A 17,846-nucleotide genomic window follows, 5' to 3' on the forward strand; every position below is an offset into this window, starting at 1 on the left:
ATACCAATTTTAAGCTGACTGGAAAAAATATTTTTAACTACCAATTTACTTCTCTTTCAACGAAATTAATTTTATGTCTTTCCGGATTGCATTGCTTTATTGGTTTTAAAATTAACATATTAGAACGTCTCGAAAACCCTGACTTTCCCGAAATAAGAAGAGAAAGTCAGAAGAAGTTGTGTATTTTGTGGTTGAAGGTGATTGTTATGAATTGTTTTCTTTTTATTTAAATTGAAAATTTCTACCGCAAACTTAAATCGTTAATTTTAATGTAATTAAATTAATGTACTGTATTGAATAAGGTTAAAAGACAGCACAGAATATTTTCTTTCAAAGCACACCATTTCTCTGTGAGTCTGTAGTACTCCAATTCTCTATTCAGAAGTGGACAGGCATAGCCTACATCCATCTTTACTATGGCATTCTAATATCTTTATTTTAGTTTTGTTAGTCATGAATAGATTAAATAAACTGGCATAGGATTATTTGAAAGGAAAGTCACGGCCTAATTAGGGGCGAATCTTAGGTTAAAATAAAAATTAATATATATTTGATACGTATATCGAAAACGGTGTGATGTAAATGAGCAGAGTTCTTGAAATCTTTTTTCCGCTGTCAGTCATTTGGACTGACAACCATCAGAAGTTTGTCAGTCCAGACTGATTTCTATCAGTCCAAACATTTTCAATAGAAAGATGAAAAACTACAAGTATATTTGCCTTATAATTTCTCTCATTTTTACCTTAATTATTCTGATTTCTCCTAATTTTCACATTCTGGCTCCTGACAACATTCTTATTTATCACGTCATCAATTATTTTTATTTCCTTCCCTCTCTCATTATCAACTTTCTTCTTGTTCTCTTTCTCGTTCTCTTTCTGCACATCACATATGTAACTAAGGCTCGGTTGTCAGATAGCGGAGTTCTTATTTCCCGAAAAAATGTATAAATGATTACATTGGGATTTTTGTGTGTATTTCTGTGTATCGCAATAAAAACATTCACTGAAAACCCTGTTTCGGTGTATGCAATGTACATTGAAAAAACGTAACGAGACAACACTCGCCATCTTGGATTTATATGGGGCCCTCAGTTCACGCTATGTTTAAAACAAGTTTTCCAATTTCTCCCATGATTTCTGACGACATCTAGGTTGGAAAATGATTGAAAGACTTATTCCTTTTGTCTGACTACATCTGTTAGCTGCATTAAAAACACACCGTATCAATATTTACGAAATACTCGCCAAACTTATCGAAAGCAACGGAAGAAATATTTACTGAGGTGTTCCGAAAATGTATAATAAGTCTAGAGAGAGCGAAAAAACCGCGAAAAACTGCTCTAGATTTATCGTATGCGTTCGGATCTCCTCAGTGAGTATGAAAATTAGTTATATTTTCGCAAGTTACTCTGTCCATATCTACCGGTCATTTGGACTGACAGGCAACCTCAAGTAATCGGTCCTTGGTTATTTTTATCGGTCTTGCCGACAGGACCGAAAGATTTCAAGAACTCTGAATGAGAGTAAAAGTACTCAAGTCGGATAGTGGAACCACATGACAAGTGGTATCGGTTTCGTTTGCCCCATCTACCTGTTCGCCTGAGTCTGTTCGCCATAATTATCATTTCCCCTATACCTCTATGAGGAATTTTCCCCCACATTGATATGTAAATTGTGTTTCTGTTGGGCAGAGCACTGAATATTTGGTTGGAAATGCAGAGAGTTGGATCCGCCTGCCTACTCAAATTATAAGCCAGGGTGAAACTGAACACCACATGCTCTGTGTACAGTCTCAATCATGACATCATGTTTCTTACGTAAAATGTAAAAAATGTTTCTTCGAAAAAAATGGAATAAAAGTATGACATTCCATGAGTATTTTTTTATTTCGTCTTTCAATGCACAGTACTGTAGCTATATTTTCATAAGTTGATAAATTTACTATTTCTACTTTTTTAGTGATTAAAAGATCTGTTCCTTGATGAAATGCTTTTATCTTTTTCATCTATTAATTTGATAAGACATATGTGAAACTAGGCTCATCTTCTTATTAAAGCACTGTTGAAACCTGGTTTGCATAGTCAGTTTCAGTTAAATTACTTTCCATTGAAATTTTATTTCGTCTTCCAATGCACAGTATTGTAGCTCTAATTTCAAAGTCGATAAATTTTCTATATCTACTTTAATTAGTGTTTGAAAGATCTGTTCCTTGATAAATTATCATAGAAGAGAATATTACTATAAACACTTGTCTGCTGTTTTCCCTCTGAAAATGAGATTTGGGAAGTTTTTAATTGAGTTAATGGACAGTAAACGTAGAAAAATAATGATCAGAATTAAATTTTTCGAACAAAATGGCCGCCAATATGGTAGCACCCATGAGCTGGAAGAAAATTTTTCAGCCCTTAGTTCTCTTGATTCAACTTCTAATTTTCACTGATTTTTTTATATACACGTGTTGTCATTCCGCCTCTCGCTGCGCTCGGTATAATACATGTAATAACACAAGGATATAAGTCAAAAGAGGGGGAGTACATCCATTCTTTGAATTTCAATCTCATTTTCAGAGGGAAAACAGTAGACATATGATTAGTAATATTCTCTTCTATGATGATTAACCTTCATACATTGGCAAGCAAGCATTTATTTTCTCTCATACGCCTTAACTGATTCAAACATTGTTTGCAGACAGGAAAAGTTGTATTAATATGCCAGTACACTTGCCACTAAAAATGAGTATTGTAATGATTTGTTATTTTATTGAATATTTTTAATCTTCTATTTTATTTGAAACAGGTTCAATAGTAAAAATGCAATGGCCTCAGTATGTGAGATGGACCAAATTACAGGTAACCAAGAAACTATAGGAACTGCCAGCATAACTGTAAATAATACAGCTGAAGAGGAAAATACAGCACAAAACGATGAGATAGGTGCCCAAAGCTCATCAGGGAGCCATAAAGTGTCCACTCCCCATCATCTCCAGCTTAAACCTCCAGTCGTACGATTTTCATCAACTAAGGGAGATAACTCAGAACAAGTGGAGGTGATCGAGTACACGGACACAGACTTGATGGATTCATCCAGTGGTGCAGGGATATGTGGGGCCACAAAGGGACCCCATATAACTCTGATGACTCTAATTTTGTGGCCAGTTGCCATTTTTCCATCTTTAGCTGTGGCCTTTTACTATGGTGCCTGGACATGGTATAACTTGTACATTTACTTTAGTGAAGAAAGAACAATCTGTCATAAGATTTTTATCTGCCCTATTCTCATCATTACTTTTCCTCTGACTGTAGGTCTGAGTTCTGTGGGGATAGCAATTTTTGCGGCATTTGTTCAAATCTCATGGTCTTTTTACAGCTGGAAAATGGAATTTTTGGATTTCGAAAAAGGGTTCTATGGGTGGTTGTGTTTAAAGCTTGATTTATCAATGTGTTCTCCCTATGATATATACACTGATGAATTGGAACTGCAACCTATGAAAACTTGATTTTAAATCAGGGTTTTTTTTATCTTAATTTTTTTTTGCTTGATATTTATGTCACTTTAAAGAAAGAGGAACAGACAATGCAGGAAATTGACATAGTTGTTACAAGTTAGAATTGATTTAACAACACTTCATGTGCTGTTACAAGAAGACAAACAAATATTCACTTCATTCTTGCTTTTTAACAAAAGAAACTACAAAATTGATTGTTATCAAACTGATTATAACGTGAGTTCTTATTCATGACTAGTTTTTATTTTATTTGTAAAAGATAGACGATGATATTTAATATCATAGTTAACATTCCTTTTTACAATGTGATTTAACAAGTGGTGTAAGTTTCTGAGTGATATTAATACATATATTATGAAAATTGGAAATGGGTTTTTGGTGTGGCTAATTTCTCTTTAGCAATTAAAGTCTAGTGCATTTTAGGAAAGAAAATTGCTTGTTTAACAGAATGAGTGATATTCAACTCATGTCTGACAGGACTTTTATTATTTTAACTGGGTTAAAAATATGGACATCAGCCATAACTTTTCAACTCCTTTCCATATTTACCTCTTTTTTACCATTAATATTTTACATGAAATTGTACTTTGCATGGTATATTTTTTTCAGCTTCTTTTGAAGCAAAATTGTTTAATTAGAAATAGCCCCACTCAATGTAATTTGTTTTTAAGTCTTTCAAATATTTTTTTTACTGTAAGGGAATGTAATACAATTTATTTTCTGTTGTTTTCAATTAGATTTTTTTGTTCATAGTGAGATTCCAAGTGTAGGAATAAATATAAATACTATTTAGAGAATTATGAATTGTGACAAAAGATCTCCACTTTGTACATGTAAATATTGCTTGTTTATTTATTTTAGATATTTTTTCTTGTTTTTATCATGACATTTATGACTTCTACAATATCCTTGGTTTTTACATGTATGTGTATAAAAGATTCAGGTATATGTGTATGCATATACAATTTTAACAGACTGATGATGTATCTGTATAAATGCATTACTTGTTTTCTCAACATTTTGTCATTATGATTTAATGTACCAGATACATGTGTATACATACCGGTATATACATGAACCTGTGTATTCATTATGTACATCACCGGTCGGGTTTGTCAGGTTGTATTTTTACATTTCATAAGTGAAAAATCAAACCCACCCCTATCTTTTTTTTTAGAAAGGCTAATATGCTTTTAATTGATTTTTTGTTATAGATGTAAAAGATCAAAATAGCCCTTTTTTCTTGTTCTTTATTTTGTAATTTTGATTTTACGAAAGGAGCAGATATCTCTTTACATTTGCACACATATCTGGATATGTGTACTAAATTTTAGTGATTGTACTAAGCTGTACTGTTTGAACTAAAATATTTTCTACTTAAATGTGGACCTTTTTATAAGAATTGAGATCAATGGACAAAGGATGACAAAACAATTGCAAAATCAGTTACAGGTTTGTTGTACATGTATATATTGTACATTGGTCTGAATGACAAGCAAGTTGTGCAAACTGTGTTTATAGCATCTGTTTAATTATTGAAAGAACACTGAAGGAAAATGTCTTTTACTTTTACTTCGTCGAGTTAGATGAAGTTTTATAATCCTTAAGTCATAAGTCTATGTTCTGTGTAGACTTATATATAGATGTATAAATGTCAGCAAGAGAATAATGTTCAGTGTATGAGCAGTGATCAATTAATGGTGCTTCGCACAAAGTGCACTGTGTTGTGAGGTATAGTGTTGTATGAATTTAGCAGATTTTGGCAGTTAACATTAGTTATCTTTTATAAGAATAGGTTGCTTGCATTTCATTAATTATAACCAAAATTATAGACCATTAAACAAATTGCATATTGTCATATAAGCTTGAAGGCTCTGTTTTCAAGAGAATGTCTGTTCTGTAAAACATTTTTCATGTACCAGTTTTGATTTCATTTCCTATTGTCATGCAAGTTAAGTTGTAAACTTACTAGTATCATATTCTTCAGTTTTTTGGAAAGAAGTTGTTGCTCAGGCCCATGTTAAAGATCAAATGTAAACATATGAATGACTGTATAGTTCAATTGTAAAGATGATAGAAAGTTTCTGTGGTAAACCCAACAATATATCTAGGGCCCAACTAAACTTTTTTTCAGATATTTAATGTACCGGTGACATTCTGGTACTGGTAGTGAAAATACAACTCTTGAATATTTTTAATTTTTTGTTTCTGTCATTGTTATAAAATCAACCTCAACCTCCTTTAGGGTCTAAGCATTCCTGTTGACGCATTTGGTAATTTTGAAGTATACCACTAGCTTGTTTATGGAAAGTGTTGTAAGATTGTATGATTATACCAAGCCTTGATGGATTATGTATACAAATCCATGCTTTCTGATGCCCATCACAAAGAATAAGCGAAAATGCATTATATTTCTTCCATAATAACATTTATACAATGCTAATTCCTGCTACAATAATGTGCATACTTACTCTGTGATTATATAATAAACCGTGACAAAAGTGACATGAATTTTCTTTTGTGTTTAACCGTGCTTAATTACAGTTGTCACAGAAATTCTGAATTGTTTTGCCATCTATATTATACTTTACTCGAAAAGCTTCATGAAATGAATGTTGCTAGATCTCGAATAGGTCAGCAAAGAGTACGCTTCATAAGACTTCGTACCAAGATACACTTAAAGATAAGTATAGAAAATTTATAACTTGTTAGAGTAAACTAACAACAAAATATGTTTTTCGTCAATTTTTTTATTATTAAATCTGTTGAAGCGATATGAGGGCTAACGCCGATTGTGTATTTTTTCTGCAATATCGCAACCGGTCCTTCATATCCTGCATAAAACACAAAAGAACGCATTTTATTGTTTGAATAACCACTGAGCAATCCAAGTCAGGATTTTTACTCTTATATCATGTTAAGCTAAATCTTGGAGAATTATTTGCGAAAATTCGGGACATTTAATGATTAAATTTCTTGGTTATTTTCTAAACAAAATGAGACTGAGCACAACGTGTGTTGCGTTAAAATAGTAATAATTTTTATTTAATATGTAGGAGGTCATGACTATATTATTTTTGTTGATTGAAACCGCGGTTCCTTTTTGCTTTTACCTTGTAAGAGATTTAGATAATAGAAACGCCGATCTTTATAAAATAATGTGGTTTTAAGTTCTAAAAAATACGAAGGTAATCAAAAGCATCAACAACAATTTACCATTGGATGGGACAGCAATGTCCGCCGCCGTATTGCAATAAATCTAGGTCTTATCTACATGTAGATTATTGGATTATTGAGTTTTTCACCCCTTTAAAATTTCATTTTAGTTAGTGAAAGAAAACACCTTTAATCTAGCAATTAGTTAACACAGAACTTTCTGATGTCTTACCAGCATTTGGAGATTACCAAAAATTTGCTACTTAATGATTTGCCTGAATATTACATTTTATATGTGATCATGAATCTTTACTATTACATTTACTTTTAAATAGATTTCAATGTTTCAATTGTGCGAAAGTATTGCTTTGAAACGTAAGTTAGCTGTTGACGTCATACTGCACTATCTATTATGACGTTTGATGCTATTGTTACGTCAGATAATTGTATTAGTTGTGAAGCTACTACAAGACAACTAAAGAGAGAAAGATGATCAACAGCATTCCCTTGGCTTTACTTTCAGTTGTGCCTCTGTGCACAGGTGCACCTTTAGAGTCGAGATTAGACGAAATATTACAATGGCTGAGAGAGAGTCAACAAAGCAATCAGTTGGACACAACTTCTGAACAGGGATCCACGGAATTGCAGACAACAGTCAGGGTTACCACAGACTCTTGGAACACCAATGTTTCAGAAAATGCAACAACAACCATTCCAACTGTTCAGTTCAGCGATGCCTCAATGATTTCTCAAATCTTCATCTTGATTTTTGCCGCCTTTGTTCTTCTCTGCATGATTGGATTCGTCGGTCTCAAGATTCTTCGCAGAAACAGAAAGTCGACAAAAGAGGCGGATGAGGAGGCCAGAATAGAACAGGAGCCAGACAAAGACCGCTTTTATCCATGCCACTTTGTGTTACCAGAGCTTGTTCAGGAGCGGGACAGACACCAGGGGTTCGTGACTCTGGATGACAGAGGTCAGGTCATTGATGTCAAGCACTGGACATTCGAGCAACTGGATGAGTACTTCAGAGGAAAATGTTCCTTCAAAGTGGGTAAAGGAGCTCCATGAAGACAAGGAAATATTCCATGGAGAACATATCATTTTAAAAGACTATCAATGTGGAAAAACATTTGAAAAACATTTGAATAATCATGCCTCTGTACAGTTTTGATTTAAAACGTCTACTTTACTATGATATGTTTCTATGTCAATTTACTTGCTAAATATCTGAATTAAATGTAACTAATGCAGTTGATGTTGTAAATGTAAATTAATATCTGCTGATAATTTTTCTATGTAATTTTATTTTCCAATGCAAGTTTTGAAGAAATAATGAATAATGTTAAACGATTTTTGTGTTGTTTTTATAAAAAGTTGTAAAAATATAAAACATTTTGATTAATTATAATGGTTACACAGTATATACACTTGAAAATTTTGTATCACTTTCTTTTATTGAAAAACTCACAAAATGAATTAATGAAGGAAAAGCCAAATGATTTAAACCACTTTATTCTTAAAATAATTTTCCAAAATATCTTTCTATTTTAACATAGTCATGATGTTATTTTTGAACTGAAACACTTGTTTATGTTGACGATTTTGGTGCATATTACTGCGTAAATTTTTAGTTTAGCGCAGAAGTTTCTGTCATAATTTGACAAATAATTGTAACAATTGATGCTATATAACGATAATGGCTTCAAAAAATCGGTGGCATGTGAAGTTAAGGGCATCCTATGTAAATATCAAATTCGTAAATAATCACGCAACTACATGTATCATTGTTGTAAAATATTATGAGATTTGGGAAATGGAGTAAAAGTTCACCGTAGCATTTATAAGAATGATTTTAAAAAAAGTTATTTACAACATGTTTCTGTGTTAAACTTCAACTCACTAGAATACTTTATTTGGTGGTTCGTATGGATGTATACACTGGAGGCAAAGGAATTTTGCAGAAAAATATGAACCACCAAAAGCAATTTACTTAGGATTTATATTCTTAAACTTGTACTATATCCATCCCCATCTAAAATGCAGGGATGGATAAAACAGAGCAGAATATCAACGATCGGAAAGTTTTCCATCCGTTCAGTCCGTGCTTTCTATTTTCAACGATTTTAAAATTATAATATGAATCGAAGCAAAAAGAAGTCCAAGCAAACTGATTGGATCTTGTCTTATTAAATAGACTATCGAAAATGTTTATCGATTTAATTGAAGGAATGCAAATTAGATGTACATTGATATTGTAGTGTATATTAAAACAATAGTAAGATAGTAAGATGCAAATCATAAACAAAAGTTATATACATATACTAACTAATGGTCTGTGACAGGCCTTTTTCTTTTCGTATGCATTTCAACATTATGTTAAACATACGCATGTCTTAAATGAACAAAATACACATTTCAAGACAATACATAAACCAGAAGAAATTGCACATATACAAGTAAGCTAAATCCTCTTTAACAATACATTACGTCAACTGTATTCATAGTTCAAAAACATATAATGATGAAGAGCTGTACATTTTGTATTTGTGCTCTGTGGTGCAATACGGACGCCAGTTGAGGCCCATAGTGGTACGGTGGTCTCGTACCTCTACCTTAATGTACCTGTAGACGCCCAAATATCTGTAGTTTTTGTATTGTTAGACTTTGACCCTAGGTGCATCCTACACTTGATTGCGGTTGCCGGTTGCACCATTAGAGTGATGACTACAAAATAAAGTCATTTAAGACATACACCAATGAAAATTGAATTCTGCAATATCACGATAGCTAAAAATAGCCCAAGAAAATTCAACATATACAAATTATAGAAATAATATAATTAATAAATAAAACGAGATAAAAGTTTACCAATTTATCGAATAATAGTGAAAATCCAAATCGTACAATGTAACAATGCACCTAAACAATCTCCCTTAGAATAGGTTGTTATTAAGAGCAATGAAACGATGTTTGAAGCCTATAGGCGTTAGCTGGCAACGGAAAAAAATTAAATTAAAAAGTGCATGTACCTACATAATCTTTTTCTTTTGCATAGAATGACTAACATGATGAGCAAAATTAAGCCAGGTGTAAACATGGGTTTTCCGGTAGCTTATAGAATTTTCCGCTTTGGGTTCAGCGAACATGTCGGATCCCTTAGTTTTGGAAAAAAATAAAGAATTTATATTTAGTTATCTTTTCCCCTTAACATGTCAGGTCGGTGTTCAAATCTTAGAACATGCATGTTTTTCTAACACCTTGGAATGACTCTGTATTTATTTTGAATTTATTTGTTCATATAACTTTGTGTTCTTGCACATTTGTTGTAATGTTTAACGCATTAAGCGATGTTTTTTCTCAGAATAAGGGACAAACGGTCACTTGTGTCGAAAACACGAGATCACGTTCCATTTACTATAAAAGACACCGAGGACTATCGAATGACACTCAGCTCTTTGCAGTGACTGCTTAAGGTAAGAAGAGGTGATATTGAAATTGTAAAAGCAAAGAAAATTTTCAAGATATTTCATTCGTTAAATGCATGTACCATCCACCTTAAAAATCTTACAATTCTTACAACAACAGTATCAATATTAGAAAAAAATTCATAATTTCAACGTCGGTTTTTTAATATCCAAACGATATGTGAAGGATAGATTGAAATATTTAAGGAATACTGAAATTTGTATTAAGACTTTTTTGATGTAAAATAATGCATATTGTTACATGTATATAAAAACAGAAGAAAACAATCATTGCCTAATCAAATCTGACTTAGAGTAATTAAAGTTCTTTGTGGGGTTTTTTTAATTAAAAGTAAAATGGTGTTCATTTTTACAAATTATAGAATAATTTGAGGGCAAGAACCGTGGGAGACAGAGCTTTTTAATATGTTATGATTATTGTTTTGTTTACTAAAATGGTTTAATTATGTACTGCACAGATTTTCAGAGAAGGATTAATTTTGATTGTAAATAATGATTGTACTGGTTAGGTAATTGTTTCCTTTATCTATCACCGATCTCATATGTACTTTATATTTAAAAAAAAAATGTTGATTTTTCAACATGAATGAATGAGAAATTATAACTGTTTTTAAAGTATTCATGAGTAGATTTTTCTCAATTTTTAAGGATGGCTAACTTTTCTGCTGTTGTCTGTTTGGTCGCCATGGTTGTTGGTGCCAACGCATTTGGATATGTTCCTATTAATGTCGGAAAATACGTCAACGGTGGAAACAATGGCGGAAATAATGGTGGAAACAATGGCGGCGGCGGGTGCATGCCGGGTATGAATGGATGTAGCAACATGAACACCAATGGGAACAACGTGAACAGGATGGCAATGATGACCAACATAATGAACATGATGAAAAATAGTAACATGATGCCAAATCCTGGACCCACTTATCCAATGCCAAACCCAGGACCCACTTACCCTATGCCAAATCCAGGGCCAATCTACCCTATGCCAAATCCAGGACCAACCTACCCTATGCCAAATCCAGGACCTACTTATCCAATGCCAAACCCAGGACCTACTTATCCTATGCCAAACCCTGGACCTACTTATCCTATGCCAAACCCAGGACCTACTTATCCTATGCCCATGAAGCCAATGATGCCTGACTATCCAATGCCAAGTAAGTATTGAGTTAACAAAGAAAACATACTTCTTTTACATCATTATTATATTTAGCATTTCTTTAGCCAATAATTCTTAAGAATAAAGGAAAGTGTTTCTTTGTTTCTTCATGACGTAGATGCCTAGAACGGTATACAATTCATGTTTTATATAATACCATTGAATTTTTATCAAAAATGTATAGTTTTGTAACCCCCCCCCTTTTTTTTTTTTACATTTTATAGGAACTCTTACATTAAGTACTTCGTATCATTGCTACGACTGTTCGGTTTTTTCTTTGTTAATTGCAGACCGTGTAATACATGGATCCATACCTTTATTTCTGATACAATATTTAGAATATCTATGCCCTATCTATATAAAGCATAATCTTACTGCAATCATTTGACTTCCTATTACCCTCCTAAACTCGATTTCAATGTATATTTCAAATTAACGCAAAATTCAGTACAAGAAAAAGAAAATCAACACGAATTACTCAATCATGTTTATGAACGAAGATTTAACATAAATGCATTAGATTAAACAAACACATGATTAAAACGTCCATATTAATCCATCTGCTTCAAGTTAGCGTTTGGTTCTGATGTGTCAAAACGGAGACACTGTTTAGTTATTTCATTGGTTAAAGTGAAGTTACGCAATTTCTATCAGGAAATCTTCCCATACTAATCTATCGCTTGCTATCGATTCATTTTTGTTACATGGCTCCTCTTCAAATAGGTCAATATAATCATTATACCGTTATTTAGATGTAATATTAGTATCTGAAATGAAAACTGAATGATTTTTTTTTTACAGTGTACTGATCCATCGGGTTGCCAAAGAAGTACTGCTTTTAAAGAGATGAATGCCAAAAAATTATGTGGTATTGTTTTATACATGTGGTGTGAATAATAAAAACAAATGTGTATTTTGACATTTTTATTTTTTATTAGAGGAAACCTTGAATATCAAGATCAAATTGGGTACACATGCTACCATCTTAACCCTGTACACATCTCATAATCCTTAAACCAATTTATTGTGCTTAAGGGGGCTCGATGGTCGTGGCTATTTTTATAGACTGTATTTATCTCCTTAAGAAGAGGAGCTCTATAAAAAAATTACATGGGAAAATACTCAACTTAAGGTTAAATATATATCATTTTTTTTCTTTCCTAAACAAAAGTTTAAAGCTAAACAATTAATATCTTAAAATTTTTGGTAGATCGGATATAAAATGCATGGATTATTTATCTACTAAATAATAGTTCACATCTAAACAATTAATATCTTGAAATTTGAGGTAGATCTAATGGTTGATTTGTTAATCCAGTCTTCTTAAAATAACTTCATGTAATTTATTAAATAATAGTTTATAGTTAAACAATTAATATCTAAAAATTTTAGGTAGATCTAATGGTTAATTTGTTAATCCTGCCTTTTTAAAACAACTTCATGTAATGCGTTAAAAAAGTATAATAAAGGGATTTGTAGTGAACAACATAACATAAAATACACATGTATGTTGCTACCCAAGCTTATTTGAGGTAGGTCAGAAGGAGGAGGGTTTTAAAAATGAACAACAACAAATTATTTATTTCATTCAATGTAAATGATGCTAGCGTAAATATTAGGATACTTGCCCGCGTTATGTAAGATTTAATTAAGTTAAAAGGGTATACGTGTTGATTGTTAATTAATGCAAATCAAGAAATGGTTGAATAGAAACTGTAAAGCAGTAGTAACTAGAAAAGCCGATGTACTGACTGGCCAACAGAAACTATCGATGTGTCGACCTGTTTTATTTTGAACTCTTTCGCCCTCATTGTTTTTTGGGTTTTTTTTTTTGACAAATCTAACATGTATAAAGGGTCTGATTCAAATAAAAGTTATATAACACGTTACCTGATTAGTTTAGACAATCACGTGTCATGGCTATAAAACTTCACGCTTCCCTGTCTTCATATTTGTTCATCATATCCAACCCCTTTGGAAGCCACGTGAATTTCCATTCCATGCTTATGAAAAGTCCCAAGGATAAGTATACGATGTTATCAAATGATCAGTTCAAAATTTTATAAACATTTTAAATTCATATACTAGTATATCAGAAAACTAATTAATTTGAATTATTGGAAAATGAGAAAATAACGTAAAAAAAAACAACGGTAAACATTCACGACGTTTTTTTTTTTTTTAAGAATAGTCGAAATACAATTAGAACCCGATGTATGATATAAACAGTACTGCAGTAATTATCACATCGTTCGGCAAAATAATCAAATTATCGCATGAACGTTAGGAAAATATGAAGATTTATACCCCCAGAAAAATCATATTGCCCTCGGGCGTAGTCCTCGGGAAATATGATTTTTCCGTGGTGAAATAGATCTTCCTATCTCCCTCACCATCATAGTAAATGTATAAAGTGATAAGCATTTTGAACAAATACACGTATTTCTGGACAATAATCGGAATGGGGAAAATGAATAAAAACAACACAAAGGTACTTGGAAAAGAATTTTAATATGAAGCTCAAGTCATCCCTCTCTGTACTTTGATAACAAGGGCAAAAAAAAAACAATTTAAATAATGATATTTCACATATCCGATAGCAACCATTTTGTGATTACAGGCCTTTACAATGTAATCTACCAATGAAAAAGTTCAAGATGATTGAATTTTTGGTCACTACTGCAAACCTGCGCGTCTCTAAAAAGAGATAACATATCTTCAGTATTTAATACTCAGTAGTGTGAGAAAACACTTTACACTGGTGATCAAATGCCGGAAGTTAGGCATGTTTCCGCTGTGGAGGAACTGCAAGTCTGTCTTGTTGACATCTTCAAAAAATGTTCGACAACACTTTAACCTAAAAATAAGAGAACTTATTCAGGTGTATGTTGTTTCGTAATATAGGGGATTTAGAAAACATTAATTACAAATAATTAAACAAAATATTAAGTAAGTAGGGTCAATGTATGCAGAAGTTATCTTTTACTATTGAAAATGGTAAACTTCAATTCTATTGTTAAATATTTAAAAATTGCTGTACAACACGTGAGCATTAGTCAGTGACACAAGTTGGTAAAATTGATAGTGTTGAGGTTCTGTTTAGGTCCACTCAAAATGCTCTATAAAAAAGAAAATGAAAACGTGTACATATTAATCAGGCTAAAACGACTGTTGTCATCAAGGGAAAAAGAACCCGAATCACAAGAAACGGAATTGCGTTACTTTTTATTTCGTACATTGAATCAATGTTATTGCACCTATAATCTACAATTATGTTCAATTATATTGTTATACTTAGGAAATAAAGAATCAGTCAAGATTTAGAATAAATGAAAACTTGCTTATGGTATGGAAAATGTAAATTGTATAATTAAAACCTTAAGAATAAATTGGAAAATAACCCAATAAAATATGCAGAATTTTGCATTCAATATCTTAATAATAATTTACATACGTTTGCCATTTAAAGAACTGTTCATTCAAATGAAACTATCAATCAATGAAACGAAATGTCGATTCATGCGGTAGTTGAGAGTTGCGACATTGCAGAAAAAATACATAACCTGCGTTAGCGGGTAATGTAAGAATCATCAAAGAAAGCATTCCATTGTTTATATTTACACCTTTCTTTTAATAAATTAATAAATTGATTGTAAAAAGTAAGTGAAATTTCCTAAATTACTGTTAGCTAAAGAAACAGTCGGTCTCATATGGGAATTTGAGTCTGTCATAATCATGATTATTTCGTGCAGTCCTTGATTTTTCTTTGGTCGCTGTAGGATTCGACCAATCGATAAACGGGACGTGTAGACTTCAGTCCTGTCAGTTTCTACAGAGCTACGAATTACAATAAGTTTCCGTTAGAAACAGAGGGGATTACACTCGGTAGATGTAAATATTATTATAAATTTTCTACCAAATATACATATTCATTCATGGTGAATATCTGTCAGCCTTAACCCATGTCGACAGTGTTTATACTACATGTCCGCTTAAAACTTAAATGCGTTGAAATATTCGTCAAGTTCAATTTCAAAAATTAAAATTCATGGAACTCGTGTACAGAGCAGTTTTAGAGTTTAAAGATTTTGTCGACAGGACGTGAATTCCAACCACGACCACAAGAAGTCTAAAACGGTAACCTACCGTGTTCGATAAACACGCACAGACAGAACCTAACCAAACAGGGATGCTTGAAACCCAAACCTCTGTACAAACAATATGTCAGAGAGAGAGAGAGAGAGAGAGAGAGAGAGAGAGAGCCTTTAGAACCTTTATGAAAGCAATATACCGCGATTTCATTCATATCTGTCGGCATCAAATTTCGCGGTTTTAAAGAAAATCAGTTTCAAAGATACGTAAATGAGCATCCCAGATGATCTTAATCAAAATACAATATGCATCATAAATTGCACTTTAACCTATCAAGTTATTAGGATCGACTCGTCAACAAGATCAACGAAAATTGCTTTTTAAAAATAAGGACACCACAGTAATTTATTCGATATCGATGTAGTGACTTCCAACAAATTTTTATGTGCAAAAATTTCTTACATGTGGGAATGTTAAAGTTCTTATATTGCAGTTCTACAGCAGAGGAACTTCATATATAAAAACCTTAAAAAAGACGTAAATTCATGACGCGGCAATGTCACGTATATATCATGCTATATTTACATTATCCAGTGTCTTTGTCTGTGATAACACTACGTATCGATTTTGTACTATATAACCCATAATACAAATGACGCCAAATTGAGGCGCCGGCGGGGTTTGCTTATTTATATTTAAAGATTTAATCGTACGATGGCCTAAAATTATATAAATATAAGTAATAAGGAATCATTCTTTGAATATTATGAGGTGATAATTTCGGTCGGGGCGTGTTCAAATCTATCATAAAGCCCTTCGGGCTTTATTGGATTTGATACGCCCCGACCAAAATTATCACTTCATAATACTCAAAGAATGATTCCTTATTCCTTATATAAACATCAATACCTTGTTAAGCAAAATTGAATCAAAATTTTACTTCAAATTAGAATATTTATATGGAAAAAATTGATGTATCATTTTATACAATACAGCGCCAGTGTGAAACGCGGTGTGACATTTTACTTCTGTGTGACATTACTTTTGGATCAACCCTTGTACAAACGTAAACGGTGAACGTGTAAAATAAACTTATATTTAAACAATACATTTCTTATTCCTCGATATAGTTTGGTGACATTGACAACAGTTGGCTGTACGGACCAACACCATACTTCTACCTTACTTTATCTTTGATGCGGTGGGTTTTTTTTTCTCACTTAACTCAATAACCGTAAATTTCTTTTTTTTTAAAGGTAACATGCATTGCAAAGAAAAAATCTGATGATGCAATTATCAGAGAAATGAAAGAATTAAAGAGAATGATTACTAAAAAAGTAAATGTCCAAGGGTAGATTTTATATGCACGTGATCATGAAATACTCGTTAGGCAATATGTATATATAAGCTTACTAGAGCAATGGAATTGTGGAAATGTCTGGAATTATATGGACATATAGCATGTAAAATAACGTTGAGAAGACTTAGAGAACAATATATTTTCTTTATCGCCTGACTCTCAAGTTCATCTGTGGATATCAAAGTCTACAGATTATTCAGAATTCCATTTAAAATGGGTTTAAAATTCAAAATAGATAAAACAAATGTTTAACTTACATTATTACTATAAGTACTAGGTTTATTCTAATCATTTACATACATATGAATAAAAGCACAATCATTTACATATAAAATTATATAAATACTTCTCAGGCGTTATCAAATATTGTTTTAAAAGAAGTTTACCTGCATCTTATTGCAATGAACATGAACTAACAAAGTTCTTGTCCAAAGAAAAAAGCGTCGTTGGTGACCCACGGGTGATTCACATCGATTCTCTCCATCATGAACTTGTAGACTCAAAACCATGGTTTGCGACGATGAGTTGTAAATAGTATACTTGGTGCCATAGTAAAGTAACTCTCAAACACAACTTTTTAGTTTAAAAGTGTTGCAGTTTTCCACAAATTATCAACATTCCTCGTTTAATTTTTGATGCTGAATTAAATCAAACAATCATTTACTTACCTTAGGAATGCAATATAATCTTACAAAGCTAAGATTCTATTAAGAACATCCATGGTATATACAGTAGTTCTTTAATTTTATAAAAGCCAATCCTTATTTTATCCTTAAAGTACAAAGTATGAAAACCGAATGGCATACATTTTCAAGACAAGTGACTATATTCTATATTTCAGATAGACTTTGTACCTCAATGCCTTGTAAGCATTCCATTATGTAATCATAGTAATAGTAAAACCAAATTGGAACAGAAATTTAACTTCCGAAATCTAAACCGTTTGATGTTGACTCGCTAACCAATGTGTAAAACAAGAGAAAACCTGACATTTGTCGCACGTTATGCACTAATGTCTCATATTTCCGGTTGTCTAGAGCACGCAGGGTTCGCTATAAAAGACCCTGTGCAATTGGTCAATTCG

General features: G+C 32.3%; 1 protein-coding gene across 1 annotated transcript; it reads left to right on the forward strand.

The window, feature by feature from the left end:
- The first annotated feature begins 10,023 nt into the window (after positions 1–10,023).
- Positions 10,024–11,319, forward strand: LOC128177912 (uncharacterized). The gene is made up of 2 exons (XM_052844837.1): positions 10,024–10,139; positions 10,800–11,319. Exon 2 carries the CDS (start codon positions 10,801–10,803, stop codon positions 11,317–11,319), a length of 519 nt encoding a protein of 172 aa, XP_052700797.1. The 5' UTR covers positions 10,024–10,139; position 10,800.
- Positions 11,320–17,846: the final 6,527 nt, after the last annotated feature.

The sequence above is a fragment of the Crassostrea angulata genome, chromosome 1 (assembly GCF_025612915.1).
Source record: "Crassostrea angulata isolate pt1a10 chromosome 1, ASM2561291v2, whole genome shotgun sequence".
Taxonomy (NCBI): domain Eukaryota; kingdom Metazoa; phylum Mollusca; class Bivalvia; order Ostreida; family Ostreidae; genus Magallana; species Magallana angulata.

Excerpts from the sequence above, each read along its gene's own strand:
- LOC128177912 (XM_052844837.1), top strand. The coding sequence starts at position 10,801 with ATGGCTAACTTTTCTGCTGTTGTCTGTTTGGTCGCCATGGTTGTTGGT.